This window comes from Lampris incognitus, chromosome 20 (assembly GCF_029633865.1).
Source record: "Lampris incognitus isolate fLamInc1 chromosome 20, fLamInc1.hap2, whole genome shotgun sequence".
Taxonomy (NCBI): domain Eukaryota; kingdom Metazoa; phylum Chordata; class Actinopteri; order Lampriformes; family Lampridae; genus Lampris; species Lampris incognitus.
Genome location: NC_079230.1, coordinates 5,914,130 through 5,939,383, shown reverse-complemented (window position 1 = coordinate 5,939,383; position 25,254 = coordinate 5,914,130). Strand labels below are relative to the sequence as shown.

Sequence of the window (25,254 nt, the reverse complement as noted above, 5' to 3'; positions counted from 1 at the left end):
CCGTCGTTTCTTCCGTCCTCCATGTTTTCTTACCCCACTTCTTTCACATACCCCTCTGCCATCCCACCACTTACCCGTTGTGAGTGACCAGGCACTGGCGCAGGCCCAGCTTCCTGAAGATATCCACCACGATCTCCATGGGCGTGTGGTCGGTGACGGTGAAGGGGCTCATGTCCAGGATGGAGCGCAGCTTGAGGGGCCGCGGGCTGTCGGCCGGCAGGGTGGGAGCATGCTGGGTGAAGTAGACTCTGGAGTTCAACATGATGCCCTCCTGCTTACGCCGGGCATTTTCTGTTGGGGGTACAGGGGGGCGGGTGGGTGATGGACGGTTCTTGGTTTTTTTAACGAGAGACAATAAAATTCACTGTGACATGCAACTAGAGAAGCCGAATAAGAGAATTAGAAGGCACTAATGGGATTTCTCTATACAGTGTTATTATTAGACGATACGTGGACTATCTCCTCAAGGTCAAATATACTTACACGGTGGCAGAGCAACCCATAATGAAGTCAAGAGGAGAGGAACTTACAACAGACTGGAAGAAAGGGTCTTTATGCATGCTCAATAATCATAAACGCTGCGTCGAGACGAACCGATTCAACCTCCTCTCAGACTGGAAAAGGGGGACCGGAGTTGGGAAAATGACTGCTTTCTTTCAGCTCTCTTTATTCCCCCTCCCTCACCCATCTCTCAGTTTGCCATGAAATATCAGCAAACTTTAACCGGCGAGTCGGAAAATAGTGACGGAAAACTTAAAAAAAACAAAACAACAACTATTATTTCAAATAATAATAATAATAATAAAAGAATGATAACAGGCATATTCTCACCTATAGCGATGGTGATGTCTCTGCGCAGGGCGAACCCCACCAGTCTCTGGGACTCCTTGGACACGATCACGGGGAAGCCGTTGTAGCTGGTCTCGTTGATGACGCCCTGCAACTCCTCCACCGTCAGGTCGTCCTGGGTCAGGACCGCCAGCGGCGGGTCGCTGCGCCTCGGCCGCATCACCTCCCTGGCCAGCGTGGTGTGGGTGAACTCCTCCTTGGCGTCCAGGAAAGGGTAGCCGTTGAGGCGGATGTGGGCCTCGTAGATGCCCTCGCGGCCGAACGCGTCGCCTACCCACTTGCTGGTCATGACGGCGGCCATGAGGGGAACGATGTACTCGAGACCGCCGGTCAACTCGAACACAATGACCACCAGGGAGACAGTCATACGGGTCACGCCGCCTGAGATGACACGGGGACAGGGAGCAGTGACAAAATGACGAGTGAGACATAAAAGATGTCCGACGGATATCTTTTGGACATGGAGAAGGCGCCGCGACGTCAGTATTTGCGCAAGTTTTGTCTCCGCCTTCCGGCAGTGAGAGTAATTACTTCTCTCTCGGCGCTCTCCGACGAGGAGAAGCTACCCAGCGTTTCTCAACCCAGTCCTCAAGGACCCCCCCTATCCTGCAGGTTTTCATTGTAACCCTGCATAGGCAGCCCTGCTTGTACTTACTCGACCAATCATCTCGCAGCACTTCATTATGCGAGGTGTGCAACATCTCATTGCTGATTGGTTGAATAACTACAAACAGGTACCTATTCAGGGTTGCAAAGAAAACCTGCAGGATAGGGGGTCCTTGAGGACTGGGTTGAGAAACACTGAGCTACACCAATGGATATCAGTGTTTGCCCTCGCCGCCAATCGCTTTCTTTTTCTTTCTTTTTTTGTTGTTGACTTTAATCCTTCCTCTGAACACCAACTTTCTTTTTTCTCTGGACCATCAGAAACGTTTCTTGAACGCCTCTTAGGGTTCTTCCGCCATAGCTTGGGAGCCTGGAAGCTTTCCGGCAGAAATCCCCGAAGTTAAGCCAATCAGAGGCACGTGAACGCTTTCGTGACACGACGTTCAGCTCCGGCAAAGCAACCGTCGCCGGCTGATGTAAAACACACCACTACGCACCACTTCCCCGGTGCGCCGGTGTGGGAATGTCGCCCCAGACACCAGATTTAAACTTCTGATATACCCTGAGAAATACGGAGAGACTTACCTGACGGGGAGATTGTGCTAACTCTCATTTGGCAAAGGGCTTGAATGTCATGGCCATTCATGTATTTTACTTTTGGATTCCCCCCCCCCCTCTTTTTCCTCCCCAATGGTACCTGGCCAATGACCCCGCTCTTCCAAGCCGTCCCGTTCGCTGCTCCACCATCTCTCTCGATCCGGGGAGGGCTGCAGACCACCACACGCTTCCTCCCATACATGTGGACTCGCCAGCCGCTTCTTTTCACCTGACAGTGAGGAGTTTCGCCAGGGGGACGTAGCGCGTGGGGGGATCACACTATTCCCCCTCCAGTTCCCCCTCCCCCCTGAACAGGCGCCCCGACCGACCAGAGGAGGCGCTAGTGCAGAGACCAGGACACATACCTATATCCGGCTTCCCACCCGCAGACACGGCCAATTGTGTCTGTAGGGATGCCCGACCAAGCCGGAGGTAACACGGGGATTCGAACCGGCGAGCCCCGTGTTGGTGGGCAACGGACCGCTACGCTACCCGGATGCTCCTACGGACATTTGTTCATATATAAAAGTCCCGCACTCCAGCTTTAAAGGGGAAACAAAATAAAAACCAAACAGTGAATGAAAACAAAAGCTGCATACACCTCTTATTTAAAAATCTGGTGTTTCGGTTGGGGATTATTTTCCCCCGTCGTGACGTTAATCGACCACTTTCTGTCGGGTCCACAGTCTACAGATCGCGCCTGACGGCTTTCCAATATTACCGCTTTTCACCGGCTGCACGCTACAAATACCGCATCTATCCCTACGGTATCAGTTATGCAGCCCTCCTATCTATAGCAGACCAGATATGCAGGCTTACCCAGACACGCGGCGGCCCCCACCATGGCGTACAGCCCCGGGGTGATGCAGTCGGCCCCCACCTCGCACCACTTCTTGAAAAGGAACCAGTCGTGGTGGTAATACGCCATCTGCTCCACGGCGATCCCAACGATGCGTCCAGCAATGGCTCCGATGGCCATGCTGGGGATGAACAGGCCTGACGGGACCTGGAGGACAGGGAATGGGAAGTGTCAAAAAAATGAAACGGGGGCATCCTGGTACAGTGGATCCGCTGGTTTTGTAGCTCCTTACATTCCTCTTTTGTGGTATTCCAGCCATTAATTTACATTTCTCAGACATGGAACAACAGATGAATGGACGAACCACCCGGCAGAGTAGTAAATTAACAGTACTGGTGGCACCTGAGGACCTGATTGAGAACCACTGTCCTAGTGGCCTAACCGGTACATACCCCACTTCCACCCTCGCTGCATGGCAACCCGTCTCTCCTCTCTTGCTAGCATTTTTCTTACTCGAGGCCTTGTCTAATAAAGGCAAAACTGCCAGAAGACTGAACTTTAAAAGAAAACAGGAATCAGATCTTCGGGAGCACGAGGACATTCTCCACCCACTGAGAACACATGACATCAGCGGCGCCCTGCTGTCTGCAGCACAGAATCATGCGGGTGCAGTTCTCCCCTGCAAACCAACAGTGTAGCGGCTCCTCCCCCTCATTAGCTCTCCTCTCTGCTTGGAGGTGTGCTAACTAGGGAAACCAGTCGCGTCTTATTACCCAAGAACACTTGGCTCCCCGTGACACACGGGTGGCCATGACACCTCAACAATGATCAAAAACTGTTAATTTTGACCAAGCATGAGCCTAAAATGTTTCCCATCGTGACTACATCTCCGTGTAATTAGTCTGATTTGATGACTATCATGAACTTGCTGTCAGGTCAGCGAGCTGCTTCTTTCATGTTGTACTTCTTTGCAGTTTTATAGCCTCTCACCTTGAGTCCAAAGGTGAATATAGTCATAATGATCTTGAATATGAGCGCCAGGCAGAGCTGCCACATGGCGGCATAGACGCCGGGCCCTGCCGGCCTGTTGGGGGTGTCGGTGAAGGCTTTGCTGCCGTTCATCTGGCTGCGGTACTGGCAGAGCTGGGAGGACTCCAGCGGACCACAGTCGGTGAACAGCTCCTTGATCAACTCGCTGGTGTTCTGACGGGTGTACGGGTTGGGGAAGGCGACCACCGCCGTGATAGCTGCCACCAAGATCACCTCCAGGACCGGGTACTTGCCTGCGTAGAGGGATGAGGTTACGGTTAGTTGCAGCCCGACCCATCGGACCAGGGTAGCTGAACCATAAACTCCTGCTACCGTGCGAGAGTCGGTGAGGCTGCCATAAAAACTCAGGAGGAAAACGTGTGACGTGCCAACACAACTTTGCAACCAGTACGTTCGGTTGGTGTTCCCAACACATCTGCAGGCACGGTGACCTTCTGATTTCGTACATTTACGCAATTGACTTTTTTTTCTTTTTTCCTAAATTTATTTCTGATTTTTCCCTTTTTTCTCCCAATTTAGTGGCCAATCGATCCCTATTTTAAATCAAACACCCGCCCTCGTACTGCATCATGCGTTCGCCAACTGCATCTCTCCGGCCGGCAGTCTCGAAGGAGTCGCCTCGTCAAGAAAGTGGGGAGGCGACTCCGGGCCGAACCACTGCTTTTTCCGACACACAAAGAGACGCAGTCACGTGACGAACCCAAGCCGACTCCGCCCCCCTCCCGAAGACAGCGTTGCCAATGATTGCTGCTTCATCGAGTCCGGCCATAGTCGGATCTGACGAGACCGGGGTGCGAACCCCGGTCCCCAGTGGGCAACTGCATCGACACAAAGCCGATGCTCAGACCGCTACGCCACTGCGGACCTACGCAATTGACTTTGACCTTCTCTTCCCAATTGTACTTGGACAATTTCCCTATTTCCCGAGCCGTCCTGGTCGCTGCTCCACCCCCTCTGCCGACCCGGAGAGGGCTGCAGACTATCACATGCCTCCTCCAATACATGTGGCGTCGCCTGCCGCTTCTTTTCACCTGACAGTGAGGAGTTTCACCAGGAGGACGTAGTGCGTCCCCCCCCTCCCCCCCAGCAGGCGACCTGACCGACCAGAGGAGGCGCTAGTGCAGCGACCAGGACACATACCCACATCCGCCTTCCCACCTGCAGACACGGCCAATTGTGTCTGTAGGGACACACGACCAAGCCGGAGGTAACGCGGGGATTCGAACCGCCGATCCCCGTGTTGGTAGGCAACAGAATAGACCGCCACGCCACCCGGACGCCTGCTCAGTTGATATTTTTATCCAAAGCAACTTGAGAGCCAGCAAATAGCAGTTAACGTTACCAAACGATATCACAGAGAGCCACACAGTAATCATATAGTATTACAGGAAGTAGTAGTAGTCATAGTGCCTTTGCTACATAGTAATCATATCATAGAAGTATTTCATGAAGTAGTACTAATAGTACATTTGCTAATAATCGTATCATAGTCATGGTGCATCATGTCATGTCAGGAGCATTTAGGGTACGTGTACCTTTGATCATCAAAAGGCCGTGAGCGGGAAAATCAATATACAGAGTAGATTTGCACTGCCACATATCAGTATAACAGACATATTATCCCCACAAGAGCATAAAGGTTCAGGTACAGGTAAAAGGAAGGCACAGTAATAGAAATCACTAATTGTGGTGTCAAACTAAGTGAGGGCACCATAGTATTAGTCGACACCAATAGCAATATTGAACGATTCATCCATTCCATCCATCCATTATCCAAGCTGCTTACCCCAATTGGGGTCACGGGATGCTGGAGCCTATCCCAGCAGCCAACGGGCAGCAGGCGGGGAGACACCCTGGACAGGCCGCCGGGCCATCACAGGGCCCACACATTCACACCTAGGGACAATGTAGTACGGCTGATTCACCTGACCTACATGTCTTTGGACTGTGGGAGGAAACTGGAGCACCTGGAGGAAACCCACAACCCCAGGGTTCGAACCCTCGACCTTCTCGCTGTGAGGCGACCGCACTAACCCCTGCGCCACCGTGCTGCCCTGGATGATTCATATGAGCTGCAAAGTGCTGCCAGTCAGTGTACAAGTCTTGCTTAGAGACTGTGGTGTGTGTGTGTGTGGGGGTGGGGGGTGGGGGGGGGTGGCGGCGGTTTAGCGTCTGGTCTGGGGAGGGAGAGAAAGCAGTGGCTCTGGCACCAACGGGTCGCAGCTGCAATCAATTTGTAATCTAGCTCACATCTGTTGCAGCGAGGCTGGAGCAGAACACGCCCTGGGCTGTGCACCGGTTCCCTTGGCTGATATTTAGCAGAGGTTAGTCGGTGGCCTTGCAGTGTGAAAAAACACACACCTCTTCTGTTGGACTATTTTCCGGTTACTTAATAAAACCCCAGCCGGTGTGCAAAACCTTCAAACCCTCTGTGTGTGTGTGTGTACGACAGCAGGTCCTTGCTGTACTGGCCCCCACTGTAATAAGGTCTGTTGTGGGGCGCCGCTGTCGTTACCGCCAGAGCAACTGCTTGCTCTCCCCTCCCCAGACAGACAGACACAACACCACCCCACCCCCCACCACCACCCTCGACACCACAGAGACCATTTGGGGATTCAGTGAGGCCTGGATAAGGAAATGGCAAGATTAAAAAAAAAACAGAGGAACATCCCATACGGTCCCACCTGGAAAAATGAATTTGAGTTTAAAAGTCTGGTTAATCGTAACTCTTTCTATCCTATTCTGCACCACCGGGTCGAGGTACTTGCCAAAGCGGGTTGACTTGCGTCGCCGGCACCAGGCAATATTTGCCCGGATGAAGAAAGCCCCCCAGAGGCCGCCAAACACCCCCAGGAGAATGAAGGGAATGAGCTCAAAGAGGTACCAGGGGGTGTGGTACTCCACGTAGAACAGCACCAGGCGGCTGTTTCCGAAGGGGTTGATGGAGCGCAGGACGAAGGCAGCCACCAGGGCGGCGAAGAAGGAACGCCACAGGGTCTTCAGAGGGAAATAGTAGCTTACCTGGAGACAAGGGGAGGGACGTTAGGTCCTAGATGCTAGAAAGTAGTTGTGGTCGTGACATTTTGGAAAAGACCTTAATTTGTCTTACAGTTCTTTATCAATATGACAATGTCATACATTTGACGTGGGTTGGCACACAGGGTCAGCTAGACAGACAGTGTGGTGACCTGGGAGCAAGTAGAGGCTATCTGTCTTGTTAAAAGGACACTTAAAGAGCCAGTCCATTGGTTTTAATTCAGTCAGACAGGTTTTATTGTGTAATACTAATGTTAGGAGTCATTTTTTCAGCTCCAAAAGCGTAATTTGATTTGTTATAACAAGTTTTAGCGCCCCCTCTCTCAACACAGACAAGTGGCAGCAGGTTGAGTTCACAAGACACTTCATTAATAGCTAGCTAGCTCTCTAACTAGCATGATGTTGCTAGGCAACTATTCAAAAACAAACAAACCTACCGACAGACTGACGACAATTCACTGACTGTCCAATCAAATCAGAGTATTCGATGACGTCATTTATTACCAGAAGCTGATTGGTTTTCTGAAAAATTTTAATCACGCTGACAACCACGAGCACAGTTTCTCAAAGGGTTTTAGTCAGATTTTCACAACAACACTAACTAATATTTTGGGTAATTTCACATTAACAAGCCTGTAAAAAATACGAGATTAGAAAAGATGATTTTCACCGGACTAGGTCTTTTCAGGTGCGGTCACATTACGACATACATACGCGGCAAATAAACTGAATCGAACGAAGAACAACAACATTCTCTTCCCGTTGTGAAGCGATTTCTCTCCTCACCTTCGCACTGATCTCAGATTTGGTTGACTCCGACTTGCAAATTTGTGCAGATGGCCAGTACAGAACCTTGTCTGGCAGTGTTCGTCTTTCACCAAATGCAACATGGAGGACTCAAACATCTCAGCTGTCCCCCATTACCATGTGTTGTGCAACACGACTCTTCCCACCATGGTGACAAGTACAACGAAATTTGTCGGCTTGCTAACCACATAGCACAGAATCAGAGTGGACATATCTATTTACATTGCCTCCTTTTTTGTCAGAAAGAACGACAAACTACCGAGTGAATTTAGACGTGAGCGTGCTTTTAGACGGGTTTACACCATGGCTGACCTGTGCATTTTATACCACTTGTCCGGTGAGAGCGGGAGTAAACATACTCCTGCAGCTTCATAAATAACCGTGGAGACATTATGAAGAACACGGAGGCGTTACTCTCTGGTTGCAAGTGTAGAACGACACGTACCTCCTCGAGGCTGAAGAGCACTCCTCCTATAGGCGCTCCAAAAGCTACCGACACCCCGGCTGCTGACGCGGCAGAGAGAACCTGAGTGGACAGAGCAAATGCACCTCAGCAAACAGAAAACACAGGTGATGTGGTCCAAAACAAACCCTTACACACACACACCTGCACCTTCATCGAGACAGCAAGTCATGCATCATTATAAGGGGAAGCTGGATAGCGTTTCCATGAAATCCAATTAAGTCAGATAAATCTGCAGGTGATTCATTTCTGAAGTTCCTACTGCACTGTTGGCCTTTTGATATGGGTAGAGGCTAGTTCCCATCGATGAAGAGAACGGAAATGGAGTAGAGAACGGTCAACTGAGCAGGCGCAACATGCCTCTACCACGCCTCCACACGCCCCGCGTAGCATCCAGGCGCTAGGACTCTAGGAAGACCCGCCCCTACTCTGCGTCTGATTAGCTAACTTTAACCCTAACCCTAACCCTAACCTACCCAAACAACGGAGGCGACGAGGACTTGCGCATGCTCAGTTGACCGTTCTCTGCATCGACGGGAACCAGCCTCTCTCTACCTTTTGATATGTAGGGAGAGAACCAGCTTGCGAGCACCGCTGCAAAACTTGAGCGAGAGAACTGCAGTAAGCTAAAAGGAGATAAGCATCTCTGTACAAGTGTTTGACAACATTTTTTGCTCGCCTGATAATTATCCCACATTTCCATTCTCATTCATGGAGCGAACGAGTATGGCCATCTGTTGTCGTTTAAGGTACCGACCCGTTTCATTGTGTGGATGAGAAGCTCTCTTAGACTAACTGTGATTTTGGGATATACTAATAAACTGGACCTCACCCTCTACAGCCTAACCATGAGAGCAAAACAGTGCTGCTCCCACTGCCCTGAACCGCTTGTACAGTTTATCGCTCACCTCTCGTTTCTTTGCCTCGTTCTTGCTGTACTTGGGGAAGAGGTAGGAGAAAATGTTCCCACAGCAGCAGGCCACGTGTACCAGGGGCCCTTCCTTCCCCAGGCTGAGGCCGGATGCCACCGCCAGCACCAGAGTGATGGTCTTTATCATCAGGGTCCACTTGCCCAGGTAGCCCCGGATGATGAAGCCACTCAGGATGGTCTTGATCTGGAAACGGGTTGCGGGTGGAGAGGGGAAGACGAAGGTGGGAAATGAGTTCAAATAAGCTACAAGCTAGAAAACGTATGATACGCGGTCCTTGCAACTGCCAGTTTGATTCCAAATGGAGTGCTCCTGGTTGAAGGGTGTACATACTGTAAGGTGCTCTGGATAAACAATGACTGCCACGCTATCTGAGTGAGATTACACTCTATTTGTAAAAGCCACCCGCTAGATCAGGGGCAGAAACAGAAACAAAAAAACAAAACAAAAAAATCACCTGAAAATATGCATTTTACATTTTCCCATGTAGCATTTTTTCCTTGCTTAAGCTTAAAATCCATGAATTTCCTTCATTAGTAAATGGTTATTTTCTTCATGTGTATGACAGACGCACCGTAATACCACCAGTCATCTTTAACTCAATGGAGACCACTCTCCAGTCTCCATACACCACTGTTGAAATGTTTTGATTTTTTTTTTTGGTGGGGGGGGGGCATTTTCCCCTCAATTGTACTTGGCCAATTACCCCACTCTTCCGAGCCGCCCCGGTCGCTGCTCCACCCCCTCTGCTGATCCGGGGAGGGCTGCAGACTACCACGTGCCTCCTCCGATACATGTGGAGTCCCCAGCCGCTTCTTTTCACCTGACAGTGAGGAGTTTCACCAGGGGGATGTAGCGCATCCCCCCCCCCGAATAGGCGCCCCAACTGACAAGAGGAGGCGCTAGTGAAGCGACCGGGACACATACCCATATCCGGCTTCCCATCCACAGACACGGCCAATTGTATCTGTAGGGACGCCCGACCAAGCCGGAGGTAACACAGGGATTCAAACCGGCGAGCCCCGTGTTGGTAGGCAACGGAATAGACCGCCACACCGCCCAGACACCCCACTGTTGAAATGTTTTGACCGGGTAGGGCACTCGTGCAGCTGTACACACATATGTGTTGGAAACCACTCCTGCAGGACAAAAGACTGAAACCTGATGCCGATGTGTCCATGACAATCAATATGACTGTACAACGGTGTTCCCATATAGTGTGATGTAGTGTGCAATACATCAGACTGGTCTGTGCTAGCTTTGGTCCCAGGATCCATTTTTACAAGGGTGGGAACTGTTTACTGCTGAGCTGACGACCCACCAGCCACAATGGCTGCTACACCTGGTTTGTAGTCCCAGAAAATCAGAGACAACAGATCAGTTTCTCTCTGCCTCCTACATCCAACTACAGCACAACACTGTGCTACTGGAAGACTGACTGTCAGCCGGCACACTGTCATCACATTTAAATTGGATAAAACAACGACTTATCAATGGAGAAAGGTCGTGAATCGCAGCTCAATCGAAGCAACTTACAATATATTCTGCAGTTAGCAGATAAATTCGTATGGCAACACAGACGCACCTTGGACCACTGACTAGAAAAGATATAATCGGCATGAATGAGTAATCAGAATCCATAATATGGTCAACTCTTATTCCAGGAGTATCCGGCAGAAATAAAGCAGTGTGTCTGTTAATGGAAAGAAAGAGAAAAGAAAAAAAAACAAACAAAAGAAAAACACTATAGAAACGGAGCAATATTTTGAACCTCAGTGGCTTTTCGCAGCACAGCCGGATCCAGTCTGAGCTCCCTGCCCACTTCATTTAACAATTCCCTGACACGGTCATAAGAAGAGCAGGTGAAGAGCTTTTACCCAAACATCGTGAGAGATGTTTCGTTTTCCAGTTCCGGTTGCCAGCCTTGCTTTGCTTGTTTTTGGCTCTGCCAACTTTTTAACTTTCAATGACTTAGGGTTATTTCAACTGATTTTATGGTTTGCCTACTTTAAGGGTTTTTACCCGATCATCGATTGCTGCACCGACTCCCTGCCCTCCTGGTGAGAACTGTGAGGACGCAACCTTCAGCTGACAAAGCTAACAGCTAATCGGCGCTAACTTTCTTTTCTGTGATCATCTATCAATGGGTTTAATATTACTATGCCTTGCGAGGACTGCCGAAAAACCTGGACTCAACCCTGATATCATGAGCAACTTCCGGCCCATCTCCAATCTCCCTTTTCTTTCAAAAATACTGGAATGTGTTATCACCTCCCAACTCAAAGCTCACCTCATCTCCAATGACCTGTTCCACTCACAGCATAGTACAGAAACAGCCCTCCTTAAAGTTACCAACAACCACCTCCTCCTCTCCTCAAGACTCTGGCCACCTCATTCTCAACCTCCTTGACCTCACTGCAGCTTTCCACACCATTCTTCTCTCCCGCCTTGAACCCACCCTCAACATCACCAGTACTGCCCTCTCCTGGCAAAAGTCATATCTCACAAACAGACAACAGTTCATCAGCATCAACAACTGCACCTCCTTCACTGCTCCTATGTCACAAGGCGTCCCCCAGGGTTTGGTGCTTGGTCCTCCCCTGTTCATCCTTCACATGCTCCCCCTTGGCAACATCATACATCCTCATGGTCTCCACTACCACTGTTACGCCGATGACATCCAGTTCTACATCTCCACTAAATCCGTCACCACTACAAATTACTACAGTTTGACCAACTGCCTCACTGAAATTAAATCATGGATGCAAGCCAACTTCCTCAAACTAAATTGTGATAGATCTGACATCATCGGTCCCAAATCCCTTACCAAAATCACTCACAACTTCTGCCTCACCATCAATAACTCCACTGTCTCCCTCCTCACTCATCCGTAAACTGCGGAATCATTTTTGACAGCAACCTCTCCTTTGAACGCTACGTCAATCAAATCAGCAGAACTGCCTTTTTCCACCTAAAAAACATAGCTCGTTCCAGCCATTATTCTCCTTCTCTGCTGCTGAAACTTTGATACATGCCTTCATCACACCCACAATCGACTACTGCAACAGCATTCTCTATGGCTCATCATCCAAAGTTCTAAACAAACTCCAGCACATCCAGAACTCTGCTGCTCTTCTTCTCACCCGCTCCCGTGACCACATCACCCCTGTCCTACAGAACCTCCACTGGCCCTGTCTCACAACGGATCCAATTCAAAGTCCTTCTCCTCACTCACAAAGCCTTCCAATAACCAGGACCCTTCCTGCCTCACCGACCTGTTACACTAAAATACTCCTTCCCGCAGCCTTCGCTCCTCTGATGCCAACCTCCTGTCTCCACCACAGGACCAAGCACCAGACCTGGAGCAACAGATCCTTCTCCACATAGCTGCCCCGTCCCTCTGGAACTCTCTCCCCAAACCCATCAGAAACTGGGCCTATCTGTCCACGTTCAAATCATTAGTCAAAACTCCCCTTTTTAGAATTGATTTTAATGTGTGATTATTGTTGCGTGCTACATGTTTTGGATGTGTTGCTTTTATGTTTACTTTATCATCTTTGAGCACCTTGAAAAGAGCTATGTAAATAAAATGTATTATTATCATTTAGCATGCTGGCATAAATATCCACCGTACTGTGCAAAACCAATTACTCTCACAGCGTCTGGTTTTTCTTCAGTGGCAATCTATAGAGAGTCATAGCCGTTATGGACGTTTAAGCTTTGGCGTGTTTCTGCTCTGCTATTTGAAGACCTGAGGGAACAGGCAGTAGAAAGAGAATGAACCATTGGAGGTGTTGAGCCAAACATCAATATTCTTCAACAACCCCCACAGATGAAATGCATCGCTGAGCGCGGATTACACAGAAGAATGACGAGATGGGAGCGGCAGACACATTGAGAGACAGGGGAGATAGCCAACTAACTTCACTGATTTGATAACAATGACAAATACTGTGTCAAAGCGTCGTTTTGCACCATCTGATGACCCAACACAGTCACCCTGCCAGGGATAATCTGATGAATACAGATCTGTCATAAGCCAACTGAAGTGAAAAATGACTCTTATTAGATGAGCACAGTCATAACTTACTGCAGGTAGCTGACACGTAACCACTGCCAGGCTCTTAAATCACAACAAATTCAAAAATTGAGGAGGTGAAAACTTCATCATTCCAAAATTTTCTCGCTAAGAGTGCAGCTTTTACCAAAGACTTCTTCCACTTAAGCGCCAGGCTCATGGGTCAAGGCGGATTATGTTTAGTCACAACCTCACAAGGCCATCAGCTGTCTACCCCTAAAATATTTCACACTTCGGTACAAACTAGGGTGAGTGATGCTGAGGAAACCAGGCTTTGATGCTGGAGGAACGGATGACAGGGGAGGACACCACCTCCAGGATGCTAATCAGTAGCTCTCACTTATTTTTACCGATCAACTACAACACATTTAATGTTCTCATGTGCCCTCTGCTGAATGCTAGCTTCAGTTCTTTTGGTTTCTCTAGCACGAACAACAAGAAATTAACTTAATCCAAACCAGTGAATGTGAGATACGGGCTGCAAATTATATCTATATACACAATTATATATTCAATTTACGTTTTATTTTCCAAAGAATACCTGGAGACCGTACCTTGCTTCTAGCCAGCCTTGCGTGTTTAACTTTCAGTATAGTTTGTGTTTGCAAAAAAATAAGCAACACTGTCTTTCCAGATGGTGACCCGTGAAGCAACAGAGAGATCTGCATAGGCAGTGTTGTGGACCCAGGTTCTTTTCCTCCACCAAAGACAAAAAAACTATTTGGGATGCAGACACGTCCTTCATATTTGTAAATGAACACAGAAATTGTGGCAGTGTGGCTGCAGTCTCACCTCAGGGATCCCCGAACCGCAGGCGTAGGGAGCGAACACCTTGACCAGACAGACCGCCAGGAAGGCGAAGAACAGAGCCCAGAAGATGTACATGAAGTAGTTCATGATGTATGAGCCCGGGCCCTGAGGGGACAGGGGATGACCGGCCGCCATTAGTCTGAGGCTCAGCCACTACGTTCACATGCAGTCAATATTATGGTTAAGGCGAATAATCGAATTAAGGTGACCATTCAATTAAGGCGTCAACATTTGTTTGCTATAATGCAATCTCTTCAATAATCCGATTACATGACTGGTTGGATACTCAAATTACGTTGCATGTGATCCCGCTTTCAACATTGCATTCAAGACTTTTTGGAAAATGTCTTGTTCAAGTTTTTTCACCCGTCCAAAAAGTTTAGTATATCAAGCTCTTTCCTTTTACTGAGTATAAATGCTGTTTAAAGGGCCGTCCACACCGAGAACGATAACTACATGGATTTTCCTTTCTCTGCACAATGTACAGCAGGAGCAGGTCATCGATAAACATTTTACCCATCAATATCCATTTTCCTAAGCTGCCGACACAGCTGGAGCACACAGCACGTGCTTGGCGCCACCGTTTACAGAGAGATGTGGTTCACAAGTGTGGATGCTCAAATCATTATCGTTATAGTTATTGTTACAGTTATCGTTATAGTTATTGTTACAGTTATCACTATAGTTATTGTTACAGTTATAACTATAGTTATCGTTATAGTTATTGCTCTTGGCGTGGCTGGCCCTGAAACCCCGCTCTAGAAATGTGGTTGTTTCAAAGATGTTTTTTGTGTGTGCGTTCGTACCTCAGCCTGTCCTAAGATGAGCTCCGCCCAGTTCTTCCACTGGGGACACTTGTCCCTCTCGGCAAACGTGGTCTCATTGGATGTCCAGCAGCACTGCTCGTGGTTGAACCACATGGCACTGAGACACACACCCTCCTTCAGGTCATTCATCCAATCAGCAGCGATGTCAATCAGGCCAGCCAAGGCACCTGATTGGAGCAGAGGAGGAGGACGAAGTTGGGGGAGAACAGAAGAAGAACAGAGGAAAGATGAGATAAACATGGTCTAGAGGAAAAGGAAGAGGGGAAAAATACATTGGAGTAAAACAAGCGGACACAGAATGTGACAGCACTTGAAAGATAAAGCTAACTCGCTAATTATGCTACCTATGCTGTCGAAGTCCATTAGTATAAAGGGAGGATGATGATGATGATGATGATGATGATGGAGAAACTGGCCTTCCTCGTGGGAAAATTAAACGTAGCTTCAGATAATAGGATATGGGGGGTATGGGAATGTAAATAACAACAGGTGAACGGCACACGGAACGTGCTTCTAACACACTGACACGCTACCAATAAGTCATCATAAAAAAGGCTATTTATCTTTTTCTAAACAACCCGTTAAGTTGAATATTTAAAAGACAGTTTTCCAGGGGGCATCTGGGTAGCGTAGCGGTCTACTCCGTTGCCTACCAATACGGGGATCGCCAGTTCGATTCCCCATGTTACCTCCGGCTTGGTTGGGCGTCCCTAGAGACTAGGGACGGGGGAGGCGGGGAGACCCCCCCGACAGGCCACCAGACCATCACAGGGTGCACTTAACCATGATTATGATATACATATAATAATTACAGCTGTTACTACAGTTTATTAGCACGTTTTGTTTATCGGTTTCAAACTGGCTACTATATATATGCAGTTTCTTTTGGAAAATAAAAACTGTAATTATTAAAAAATTAATTGTCTGCATCGACTCCCGTATTTTCACAATATGTGTGTCTGGTGTGTGAGTCTATAAACGGCCAAACTAAAGCACTTGGGGCCCCGATTCTTTTTGGAGGTTATCGGGGATGATCGGGGGCACCTATAAAAAATAGCAGAACATTAAAAATCTGCATAATATGCAGAATATGCACAAAATATGTGGCATCCCTCCAGAATCCTGAGCGGTTCAACAAGATGGCGGCTCTGGCTACGTCACGCCTCGGCTCTTTCCGCCGTCCGCACAAACCTCGCCTTCTTACCGGCTTGCTGGACGGCGGCCGGTCGGAGACGGCGAGCAGCGTTGGAAGCAGAGAGCGTCCATGAAATAAGCCACGACGTCACAGTCGCATTAGCATGGGTCGAGCACGGGCGTATATGGCGGCTGTCACGTGAAGTGAACTCGATAAAGTTTTCTGTTTTTGAACGGAAATCAGCGCGTGCGGGCGGCTCGGGTTTTGGCGGGTCTGACGAACAATACAGTTGTCCGCTGTTGCGCTCGTGGAAGTGTCCGCGTGTCTTATCTGATGAATCACATTTAAAGGCCCAAACGTACTCGGGCGGGACGCACGCGGAGCGGAGTCCACGAGGAATGTCCGCAGTCATTTGGGCTTCCGTAGCCGAGCGCACTTCCGCGTTGTAGTTTCCTGTAAAGCAGTCCGTGAAACACTACATTACCCACAATGCTCGCGTGTTGTTTACACTCCTCTGTCATGGCGTCCGACACTGACGACGAGGAAGAGATGCTCTGCCTGCTGGCTCTACAAGACAATACACTGAAAAGACGGTGGTGTGTATCCTCTCTGTGACGTGTCGTACAGGTGTGGCTACTTTCCCACCTTCTACTCACATATCTTCGGAATGTGTGTGTGTGTGGTGTTAGTGTGTGTGTGTGTGTGTTAGTGTAGATAGCGGGACCGAAAACTAAAGCACTTATGATCCTAATTTCTTTTGCAAGTGGTAGGTGTTGTTCCAGAGAGGACCAGAAAAATAGCAGAAAATTAAAATATAATTATGCATAATTATGCGAAATATGCATTTTATAAAAATGGCTAAAAACCACTTTTCTCGGCATTTCAAGTGATTCTGAGCATTTGGGGGGAGGGAGTTGGAGTGGGGGGAGGGGTTAGGGGCAGGGGGAAGGCGGGTAGCTGGCAGGATGAAGAGGAGGGAGATTTAGACGGGTGGATAGCTAATAAACTTCATGATCACCGCAACCTAGTCTATTATATATATATATATATATATATATATATATATATATATATATATATATATATATATATATATATAAACCCGCCAGGGCAGGGCCTCCTAACAGACACCGTTTCACTGCTTGCTCGTTGGTGGAAGTGTTTGTTTGCCATTGATAAGCCTGCTGGGCTCACCAGACCAAGCGGTCTGAGGACTGGACTGAGCCCAGCCAGATAAGAGGTGTGTGTTGACGGCGGCTGAGAAACACAAGAGCGCTACACAATAAAGAGATAAAGCTGCATGTGTGTAAAAATGCAGATGAATGTCTTGTGTGTGTGTGTGTGTGTGTGTGTGTGTGTGTGTGTGTGTGTGTGTGTGTGTGTGTGTGTGTGTGTGTGTGTGTTACCTGAAGCCAAGCCTGTCAGTGTCACCACCAGCCATCCAGACCAGGCATCATACAGGCTCTTGGTGAACTCCCACGCCGACTCTTTTTTCTTACTGTTAATCTGAAAACACACACACACACACACACACACACACACACACACACACACACACACACACACACACACACACACAGATAGATAGAAATATTAGTCAGAATATGACAACATTCACAAATATCCATCCATCCATCCATTATCCAAACCGCTTATCTTGCTCTCAGGGTCGCGGGGATGTTGGAGCCTATCCCAGCAGTCATTGGGCGGCAGGCGGGGAGACACCCTGGACAGGCCGCCAGGCCATCACAGGGCCCACACACACACACACACACACACACACACACACACACACACACACACACACACACACACCTAGGGACAAATTAGTAGTCAATTCACCTGACCTACATGTCTTTGGACTGTGGGAGGAAACCCACACAGACACGGGGAGAACATGCAAACTCCACACAGAGGACGACCCGGGACGACCCCCAAGGTCGGACTACCCGGGGTCTCGAACCCAGGACCTTCTTGCTGTGAGGCGACCACGCTAACCACTGCGCCACCCCACACATATATCCAACATAGGCAACAAAAAAAATTGTGTTTTTTTTTAAAATTTCACTGTCCAAGAGAGCGAACGCCAGCCAGGATGACGGTCTGTGAAACCGTGAACCTTTCCTCATAAAACAGCGGGTATTTGGCGGTGGCCATCGGCACCGCCTAACCTTTGGCGAAACAACCTTTCAGGCCGTCGGCCACCCGGCGTCCTCACCTTGCGGTGTCTCTCTCGGTCCTTGCACTTCTCGCGGACCCAGTCGATGGTGTGGAAGTCATCGTAGGTCCCGACACCGGGGATGGGCTCCTCTAGAAAGTCCAGCAGGTGGGTGGTGCTACTGACCACCCCGCCGCCGTTAGACATGGCGTAGTTAGATGCTGAGGAGGAGGGAGGAAGTGGGAGACAGACAGATTAGGTGAACACGAGAGACCGATACAGCTGAGGGGAAGCGATATGAGAACAATGTAGGTTTCTTTTTTTTCTTTTTTTTGGTGGACTTTTCCCTCTTTCTCTCCCCGACTGTATCGGGCCAATTACCCCACTCTTCCGAGCCGCCCCGGTTGCTGCTCCACCCACTCTGCCGATCCGGGGAGGGCTGCAGACTACCACATGTCTCCTCCCATACATGTGGAGTCACCAGCCGCTTCTTTTCACCTGACAGTGAGGAGTTTCACCAGGGGGACGTAGCACGTGGGAGGATCACGCTAGTCCCCCCCAGTTCGACCAGAGGAGGCGCTAGTGCAGCGACCAGGACACATACCCACATCCGGCTTCCCACCCACAGACACGGCCGGTTGTGTCTGTAGGGACGCCCGACCAAGCCGGAGGTAACACGAGGGTTCGAACCGGCGATCCCAGTGTTAGTAGGCAATGGAATAGACCGCCACGCCACCCAGACGCCCCATGATTGAGTGTGTTTATGAAAAACTGTCAACCACACACACACACACACACACACACACACACACACACACACAATCAATTCTTCTATGCTTAATGTTGTCTTTGGAAAACTGGATTGTTTCGGGATGGCGTGTCCTCGTGTCACGTCTGCTAAAACTGCGCGGGATTTTCGGCTACATTTCCGGTTTAATCCGAACGCCAAATGAAACACGGCGACAGTCGTGAAACGACCTGTATAATCCACCGTCCATTCACTGACGGCAGCGTTAAATAACACGTCACACAGACGCGCACTGCTGCACGACCGCGCCCCTGCAGAACACACCAGCTTCACATGTTCCGACGCCCGACTCTCTGCACAACAAATCTCCACCCGTTTACGCAATAGAGCCGCCACACGGGTTCGAAGGACGACGAAGAGCCACCGCACAAACAGTTCTGACCTGACAAAATATGTGAGACGGCGTCGTGGACGACCGGGCGGCCACACAAAGACACCACTGTCTCCTGCGGCGGCAAGGAACGCAGAGACACACAATGAACGTTACACGTCCTGACGGCTATAAATAGGGGCGAGAACACAAACCGGCTTGGTTGTGTTGCATCACCGGCACAACTCGCTTCCCTTTTCTGTACAACAGGTTTGCCCGTACAGAATTACAATGTGTACTTAATCTTAACTATGACAATCAGTTGTAGAGTTTCCAGTGTGGCCTGGCCCATGGGAAGCCTTACAGATAGAGGAATGAGGATCCCACCCTGCTGAGAGCACACTCGTTATAAAGTGAGCCAACACAAAGTTAACACAAACTCAGAGAAAGGTAGCAAATGGTTAATTCTGGGTTTTCCAGTTCAGTTTTTGGAAACTGCTGAGATGTTTTGCTTCACGACACCCGGCTTGTATAAAAAGACATCAGCCGGGCGTCCGGGTGGCATAGCGGTTTATTCCGTTAACGGGGATCGCAGGTTCGAATCCCCGTGTTACCTCCGGCCTGCTCGGGCGTCCCTACAGACACAGTTGGCCGTGTCTGCGGGTGGGAAGGCAGATGTGGGTGTGTGTCCTGGTCGCTGCAGTAGCGCCTCCTCTGGTCAGTCGGGGCGCCAGTTTGGGGAGGGGGAACTGGGGGGAATAGCGTGACCCTCCCACGCGCTACCTCCCCCTGGTGAAACTCCTCACTGTCAGGTGAAAAGAAGCAGCTGGGGACTCCACATGTATGGGAGGAGGCACGTGGCAGTCTGCAGCCCTCCCCGGATCGGCAGAAGGGGTGGAGCAGAGACCGGGACGGCTCGGAAGAGTGGGGTAAATAACCAAGTACAATTGGGGAGAAAATCCACACAAAACAAGACATTGGTTGATACGCAGGCTTGAGGATTAACCAAAAATGTGTCTCGCGTCCATGCAGCAACAGTCTGAAGACCAACAGAAGGTCCGTGTCCACCTGCGTGGCTGAGATGATTCACCAGAGGCAACACGGTTCGCACATGGATGCTGAACTTCCCAACAACCTGTCATGTCATGCTGCTGGACACAGGGAGTGTTTCTGGAACACCATCAGAGTCACGGGTGGGTTTAAGATCAAGTACCGGCAATGTCGACGACTCGAAAAGCCAAATTCAACAAGGGGAACCTCCAGAATCCCAGCTGGTTACCTGCCAAAGCGTCTCTGAGGCCAGACCAACACCAGCCAGACAAAAACTATCAATGCCTGCCTGGCAGCTAGCGCTCATTTTCTACCGTCCACACCATTACCAGACTCAAATAACGCAATCGCACGTAATAAGCTGCACCAGCGTCTCCATATGTGCTCAGAACAACTTACGGTTCAGTCTCCACGTAGCCCAGGTTAAAGCCATGAATCCAGAAATGTGAAACATGCCGGATGCTAACAAAGCGACGCACCATGCGAACGCTATGCCAAGTAAAGCTCTCGCTCTTTGTGAGCAGCACACATCCCCAGCTTGTGAGGTTTCTGCTGTTCTGAGGTCAAACCAGAGGTCATGACACCACACGGCGTGTACAGGCCGAACTAACGGTCAGAAAGGGACAGAAAGCTTGCAGAGGTGGAACAGGAGAGTACGTGTTCATATGGGTTAGCCAGGCTAGGCTGCACAACAACACTTAACCAGTACAGTAAGCGATAACTCATGTGAACTGTCCTTGCCTGGTCGTTATCAGATCGAAAAAGCAGGTAAATTTCACCTAACCACGTCTCATTTCAGCGTAAAGTCCAGTCCAGTTTATTTATGTAGCGCATTTAAAACAACCGCAGTTGAATCAACGTGCCGCACAGGCTTAAAACACAATACAAAATAAGTGACACATATGAATGCAAAAATATACGTAAAGATCACGCAATAAAATAAAATATTAACAATAAAACATAAAAGTATATTTGCACAACAAAATCACGGTGTCGAGCTCAACTTGAATTGAACGCCAGCAAGAAGATGTAGGTCTTTAACAAGGATTTCAAAGTCTCGAGGGTCTGAGCAGATCTGATGTGTACTGGCAGGTGGTTCCAGAGACCGGGGGCAGCAGCCACTGCAGAGGCTCCGTCGCCCCCCGTTCTGGAGCCGGGATCGGGGAACATGTAGGAGCACCTGGTTTGTCCACCTGAGTGGACAAACCATGATACATGATGATGTATCAGCTCAGACAAATAAGGTGGTGCCAGCCCATTTAAAGACTTAAAAACAAGTAATAAAATCTTAAACTGGATCCTACAACAAGACAGGAAGCCAGTGAAGGGCGGCCAGCACAGGCGTTATGTGATCACATGGTGTCTTTCCTGTCAGCAGGCGAGCAGCTGCATCTCGTACAAGCTGCAGGCGACGAAGTGACGACTGAGCTACACCAACACACAATGAGTTACAATAATCCAAACGAGAGTTAATAAATGCATGAATTACCCCGTCATCAAGATCATTCGCAGGGAGACAGGCCTTGACTTTCCCAAGAAGTCGTAACTGGGACTCGGAGGAAAAACAAAACACTGCTTCCCATAGTTGAGACGCAGTCAGAGGATAAGGCCCATTCCTCTGAGACCTCATGGGCTTTATTACACATGTGAGGCTTTCACACATGACCGTATTATCTTAAACCACACCTTTTGATGTTTAGTCAAAGTGCGGGGAAGGAGATTTATGTGCAGGATTTACAAAACCTCTTATTAAGAGTCGCCGTGAGAAACCGGGGCAAAATGGCCAACGGCGGCTTTCATCTTCCCAGTCACATACTAGGCAGAAATGCTGACATGCACCCACCCCGAAGTATTCTGAGCCTTCAACACCCTCGCGGTCCGAACTGTCTCGACCAGCGGTTCCCAGTCAGGTCCTCGGGTACCACCAGAACTGCTGGTTTTCCATCCACCCGCTGTTCCAGGTGTAAACCCCCCTGATGGGAGGCCGAGTAGCTGGAACGACGGGTGAATAAAACAACCTGCAGGACTGGTGGTACCTGAGGACCTGACTGGGAACCTCTGGGCGAGAGAAAGAAAGTGAGGTGTGTGTGTGTGTGTGTGTGAAAGAGTAGAAGAGAAAAACAAGTCAGTTTCCGTCTCTTACTCTGCCTAGCAACAGAAAACCAGGACACCTAGGCGTTAAACGATTCCCCATGACCCTGCACAATGCTGATCCTACAGAGTTTCTAGAAAATAAAAAAGGGACATTTGGGGCAGACAGACGGAGGGGGGGGGGATTTGACAGATGAGATTTGTGTACGGGACGAGTCCCAGCTTGGGAGACTTATTTATTTATTTCCACCCATCAATCTGATGAGAAGTATGGTGCCAAATGAGGACGACCCCATGGAAACAGGAACCGACAGGAACCGCTTTTAAGCAACGCTAGCATCACGCTTCGGTAGGCGCATGCACACGCACATGCACGCATGCACACATGCATGCACAGGATAAGGTTTCAGGTTCTTTCCCCGTGGCTCGGCAACGCGTCGTGGCCTCTCTGCTCCGTGTCGGGGCTCAGGCCGTTATTGCACACACAAAGGCTTACAGACTGTCAGTGCAGATTTCTCAGCGAGACACATGCATATGCATCCCTTCCTCCTGCCCGGCGATCCTGATCGCATGGGTAAGAAATCAGAACCAATGTGCAGTCAAAACGATGGAAAATTAGGGATACGGCTGGACGATCTACACGGCCGGCCATTTTGTCGGGCCCTGCTTGAAGATCATACACCTCCATAAAGCCGAGAAACTGGTAAACTCTGAAGTCGCCCAGCCTCGGCAGTCGGTGGATGAAAACAATAGTGGCAGTAAAATCAGTTTACGACCGTGGTGACGAAGCTACCGGTGGCTAGGCTAAGGGCCCGGCCCTGCAGTATTAATCCTGTCTTAGGCCTCCTGCACTTCAGCAAAGCAAATAAGATCAGAGAGGCTCAGGAGCGGTTAGCCAGGACATTCAGAGTTAACCGGGCTGCAGTTATTCTGCTGAGGCGGCACGTGACCGGCACCACAGACACACACAAGTCCTACGGGAAGGCCGCCGGCCGGCCAACACAACACCGGGCCCTGCATCCCTCCGCTCCTGTGAGGCGCCTAACCAAGCGAGGGAAAGCTGGAGCCGGAAGCCCGGGAAAAGAAAGGCGAAGTGAGAGGAGGCTGATGGAGGGATGGAGGAACGGGTCGGGGACAGGCGGGTACCTTCTGATTCAACGTTACGACATTTTAGTGCAAATTCGATACAAGCCGCAATTTTTCAAATATCACAATTATTGAGATTCAACGTTATACTTTGCAAGGCTCCATCCCCTCTTATTCTACAGTAAAATGGGAAAACTGATGACAATCCAAGTAAAATGTGCGACAACATGGATTTATTTCAATCCCCGCGTGCTACCAAAGCTTTACACTTGTGATCCAGAAAACTCGGGAAGTGGGAATATCCAACCTCCCAATGGGGAAAAGTGCAATGCAACGCCACTCGTAAACCTGGGCGAAATTCAACAAACCCCGACGTCATCGAGATGCCATAATGAGATAGCAAGAACGTGGCGGCATGCGGGAGAGAGTACACCCTGAATTGTGACGAGACCATTCTAAGCTATTTAATGCATCGTTGAGACCAATGTCACCTGTAACCACCTGTAATGCTTGCACAGAACCACGCGGGTTAATTAAGAAAGGCTAGCTCAAGTTAGCAACTGGGTATGGGTTACCGGTATCATTTAGCCTGTAAGAGACGTGGCCCATTTTCTTTGTTTACACTTAATCTGTTTGAGCTCTGGACCGGAACGCTTTGTGGCTGAACGTCAGAAATAAAGTAGAAACTTCCCACATCTGACCTTGTCTGGAGCGCAGCATCACACGGAGAGTCTGCTTCCCTGAACACGCATTTAAGCAATTCAAATTCAAAATTCACGAGGGAGGGTAGGATGGAGCGGGAGCTTGGCAGGCGGATTGGTGCAGCATCAGCAGGAATGCGGACGGTGTACTGGACCGTTGTGGTGAAGAGGGAGCTGAGCCAGAAGGCAAAGTTCTCAATTTACCAGTCAATTTTGGTTCCAACCCTCACCTATGGTCATGAGCTCTGGGTAGTGACCAAAAGGGTGAGCTCGTGGATACAAGCGGCTGAAATGAGTTTCCTCCGTAGGGGGTCTGGGCTCAGCCTTAGAGATAGGGTGAGGAGCTCGGACATCCGGAGGGAGCTCGGAGTAGAGCTCCTGCTCCTTCGTGTTGAAAGGAGCCAGCTAAGGTGGTTCGGGCATCTGATCAGGATGCCTCCTGGGCGTCTTCCTTTGGAGGGTTTACCGGGCACGGCCAACTTGGGGGAGACCCCGGGGTAGACCCAGAACTCGCTGGAGGGACTACATGTCCAGTCTGGCCTGGGAACGCCTTGGGATCCCCCAGGAGGAGCTGGAGGGACTACATGTCCAGTCTGGCCTGGGAACGCCTTGGGATCCCCCCAGAACTCGCTGGAGGGACTACATGTGCAGTCCGGCCTGGGAACGCCTTGGGATCCCCCAGGAGGAGCCGGAGGGACTACATGTCCAGTCCGGCCTGGGAACGCCTTGGGATCCCCCAGGAGGAGCCGGAGGGTGTTGCTGGGGACAGGGATGTCCGGGGTGCCCCACTTAGCTTGCTGCCACCTCGACCCGACCCCGGAGAAGTGGCTGAAGATGAATGAATGAAATTCAAACATTCGGAGAAGAAGAAATCATTACATCAAACCTCTTCACGTTACCTGTTCATCGGAAACATCGTGATTCAGGGGGAAACGCCGTGACATTAAAACCGTCTCTGCAGTTTTACACCGAATCACCCCCCCCCCACCCCTAGTGGCTGGGTCGGTGAATGGAGAGGATAAAACTCACGCCGAGCCCAGAAGATGACAGACAGGATGCTGGAG

General features: G+C 49.7%; 3 protein-coding genes across 3 annotated transcripts in view; all 3 read right to left on the bottom strand.

Annotated features, from left to right (window-relative positions):
* The window catches only part of LOC130130775 (equilibrative nucleoside transporter 2-like), a 331,770-nt gene that overhangs the window by 157,092 nt on the left and 149,424 nt on the right, over positions 1-25,254 (bottom strand). The window lies entirely within an intron of this gene.
* The window catches only part of rela (v-rel avian reticuloendotheliosis viral oncogene homolog A), a 238,703-nt gene that overhangs the window by 208,732 nt on the left and 4,717 nt on the right, over positions 1-25,254 (bottom strand). The gene's annotated exons all lie outside the window — the stretch shown is intronic.
* clcn3 (chloride channel 3) overlaps positions 44-25,254 on the bottom strand; it is a 58,179-nt gene continuing 32,968 nt past the window's right edge. The window contains 11 exon segments of the mRNA XM_056300835.1: positions 44-291; positions 832-1,230; positions 2,872-3,058; positions 3,842-4,134; positions 6,670-6,922; positions 8,190-8,270; positions 9,116-9,322; positions 14,007-14,129; positions 14,831-15,018; positions 17,393-17,492; positions 18,205-18,365. Of these exon segments, the coding sequence (XP_056156810.1) occupies positions 44-291; positions 832-1,230; positions 2,872-3,058; positions 3,842-4,134; positions 6,670-6,922; positions 8,190-8,270; positions 9,116-9,322; positions 14,007-14,129; positions 14,831-15,018; positions 17,393-17,492; positions 18,205-18,365 (2,240 nt within the window).